Source organism: Erythranthe guttata, chromosome 11 (genome assembly GCF_056151865.1).
Source record: "Erythranthe guttata isolate IM_541 chromosome 11, IM_541, whole genome shotgun sequence".
Lineage (NCBI taxonomy): Eukaryota > Viridiplantae > Streptophyta > Magnoliopsida > Lamiales > Phrymaceae > Erythranthe > Erythranthe guttata.
In genome coordinates, this window is record NC_142543.1 from 5,517,792 (window position 1) to 5,521,000 (window position 3,209).

Below are 3,209 nucleotides of genomic sequence, written 5' to 3' on the forward strand. Positions count from 1 at the left end.
TTCTAATAAATTTGCAAACACAATCAACTTTTAGAAACAAACACTTAAAAAATAACTTAACTCACAATCCATAACTTCTACTTTTAAATAAGCTTTTACGAACACTACATTAATAGTAAACAAATGGGTTATATTTGGCTTATGAGATCTTATACCCGATGAAATACAATATGTGGTTTTACACCCTAGATTTACTTAAATAACTATCTACTAAGCACACATACTGACATACATATGACCATGGATATGTGTGTTATTATGTGTAAATCAACAGTTTTAAACTACATGATGTATTTCACCTTAGGTAAATTTTACAAAACATGTTATATTCTATTAATTATTGACCTAAACTCGAGCCCAAACGGAACGCATATATTATTGCATAGGAAAATATGTTGGAATTCAATCGAAGATATGCTCACAAGTTGAATATCGAATAATTGAATTGAATTTGCATTTATATATTTTTTTAATCTTTCTAATTTAATTTTACACGAGTATATAAATAGCACATCTTCATCTGCCAGTTGCTGCAAATTTTATTCAACTAACATTACTTTAAACGAAGAAAGTAGTTTGAAGTTTAAAAACTCCACTTTCCAAATCTGTATAGATATTTTTAACAACTATCAATCAAAGCATATGTTCCTCCACCTTCTTTCCTCGTTTAGAAATTTTAAGAATTATTCTCTCTCTACTTTCTCTCTCTAAATATCTCGGCCATGGTGGCCTGCGATTACTGCGGCGACCGGCCGGCCATACTCTGCTGCCGCGCCGACAGTGCTAAGCTCTGCCTGTCATGTGACCAGCACGTGCACTCCGCCAACGCCCTCTCCAAAAAGCATCTCCGCTCCCAGATCTGCGATAACTGCGCCGCCGAGCCCGCCGCCGTCCGATGCGCCACCGACGGCCTCGTCCTCTGCCAGGAGTGCGATTGGGATGCGCACGGCGGCTGCGCCGCCTCCGCCGCGCACGATCGGTGCCCCATCGAGGGCTTCTCCGGTTGCCCCTCGGCTTTCGATTTGGCGTCGGCCTGGGGTTTGGAGATTGAGGAGAAGAAGAAGAAGCACGACGCGGCGGCGGCGGCGTATGAGTGGGGTGGGTTGCTGGATGAGCTGATGGTGCCGAATGCCAATTCGGTGATCTACTCGGATTGCGGGGGTGAATTGATGAAGAAGAAGAGCCCGAGCTGCGGGAAGCAGAAGCAGGTCATTTTGAAGCAGTTGATGGAGTTGTTGGCGGATGGCGGCGGCGGCGGCGATGGTGATGGGGAGGACGTGCGGCCGCGGACTCCGAGCAGCGGTGGCTGGCAGCAGCAGCAGGAAAATTTCTGTGAACAGTACGAGGAGCAGAAGCAGCAGGAGCAGGATGGAGGAGGGTTTATGTCGATGCTGAAGATGCAGACGTCAGCGAATCCAAAGGAAGAAGGCGATATTTTCTGGAACTCAACCACATCTGATCACAGCACTCAGGTACTGTTTCGATCTGCTTTTTTTTTTTCCAGATTCGTTTCTGCATATTGGTGAAGATGCTCTGTTTTTTGTTTTTTGTTTTTTGTTTGTTCTTTTTCTGTCTAAGAGAAAAGCTCAAAATGTAGATTCTTTTTTACTGAACTACAATTTTGATGGGGTACACTTTTCAGTTGTGGGCTATCCATGTCATTTCCGGTATTTTGACTCTGCTTTTGGATCTTCGATTTGATGTGTTTGAATTATAGATGTCGCATGAATTCATTCAAATTCAAGGCAGATTATCACGAAACCCGGTTTTAAGGCACCGATTTGTTTACATTGGCTATGTATTCGTTGTTTGTGAATTTGGAGGTTTATTATTTAGGAAGGCAATTACTGTCGTATTTGTGGCTTATTTGTCATACTCTCGGGCCTTGAAAGAAACGAGAACTATGGCTACTGCATTATTTGCCGAGTTGTGCTCACGTAGTTACTCCGATCTTTTCGCAAATGAGGTTAATGTATTGTTTACAACTCCGAGTTTCGTCATATTTCATCTTTCCGATAACTTTAGCTGTATAGTTTCTGAACTTGCTCTATTTGCTTATGCTTCTACATACTCTGTTTTCTTGTTAGCTTATTAGAATCTCGTTCTGCCCTCCAAAAATTGCAATTTCGTGGGTGTCGATTTTCGTATGTGCTCTTTCAAGTCTTGTTATTAATAACACATTCGGTAGTGATTTGACTGAATTTCTGGTCATCTGATAATTATTGTCGTGTTTGGTTCGGCAGATATGGGACTTCAATCTGGGACAGTTGAGGGGAAATGACGAATCTGGCAACCTAGAAATAGACTACGGCGGAAGTGACATGCTCTACACTATGAATAATTATGGAGAAATTCTGAAAGAAGCGTCCTTGTCGAAGAGAAGAGGAGTCGACTGTATTGCAAATGAGGATATAAATATAATTCCCTTTAGTGTAAGCATTACTTGCCGTTTCAAACTTTTTTACATGTTTCGACGGATATTACTTGGCGGAAATATAATTTTGTCTAGTGTTGAAGGATTTACTGTAATATTTATTCTCTTTTTCGCCTCTGAAAGTTGAATTTTGTTGAAATGCAGAATGCTTCGAATAACCAGACAACAAGTCAGGGTCCCACCGCAACATCGGAGAGCAACAATTTAGCTGTACCATGTTCCGGTTTTCCGAAGAAACTCAAAAGCTATGGTGGCTCGAAGGATATCCAGTTCATGGATCACTCCATTTTAATGAAAACTGAAGGTACCGCCACCACCACCACCACCAACACCACCGCTGCTCCTTCAATAACAAAGGAGGATGTCGAGCTTCTCGCAAAGAATAGGGACAACGCTATGCAACGTTACATGGAAAAGAAGAAAACACGGAGGTACCCTATTTCCGAAATAAATAAATAAATTAAATAAATCTGAATGCAATTTTTCTGATCATGAAATGACATTTTTGCCCAGGTACGAGAAGCATATAAGATATGAATCAAGAAAAGCGAGAGCCGATACTAGGAAGAGAGTGAAGGGCAGATTCGTCAAAGCTAGTGAAGCTCCCACAGGATGACTAGTTTGCGAGCTAGCTAGCGCATAGGTGAATTTCGAATTTTGTCACACTATATATGTACATTATTGTTACTTGGCCTTTATATGTATAATTTCACGTTAGCCACCACGGTCCTCTATTCCGAACAAGATATTGTTGTGGGATTTTTTATCTTGTTTA

General features: G+C 41.3%; 1 protein-coding gene across 1 annotated transcript; it reads left to right on the forward strand.

Annotated features, from left to right (window-relative positions):
- Window positions 1-339: 339 nt before the first annotated feature.
- On the forward strand, window positions 340-3,209 carry LOC105970504 (zinc finger protein CONSTANS-LIKE 14). The gene is made up of 4 exons (XM_012995339.2): window positions 340-1,472; window positions 2,244-2,432; window positions 2,579-2,865; window positions 2,948-3,209. Exons 1-4 carry the CDS (start codon window positions 723-725, stop codon window positions 3,048-3,050), a joined length of 1,329 nt encoding a protein of 442 aa, XP_012850793.2. The 5' UTR covers window positions 340-722; the 3' UTR covers window positions 3,051-3,209.

Bases quoted from the DNA above. Each gene is read 5' to 3' on its own strand.
- LOC105970504 (XM_012995339.2), top strand. From the start codon at position 723: ATGGTGGCCTGCGATTACTGCGGCGACCGGCCGGCCATACTCTGCTGC. The intron at 1,473-2,243 runs GTACTGTTTCGA...TTGGTTCGGCAG, and splicing joins CATCTGATCACAGCACTCAG to ATATGGGACTTCAATCTGGG. The intron at 2,433-2,578 runs GTAAGCATTACT...GTTGAAATGCAG, and splicing joins TAAATATAATTCCCTTTAGT to AATGCTTCGAATAACCAGAC.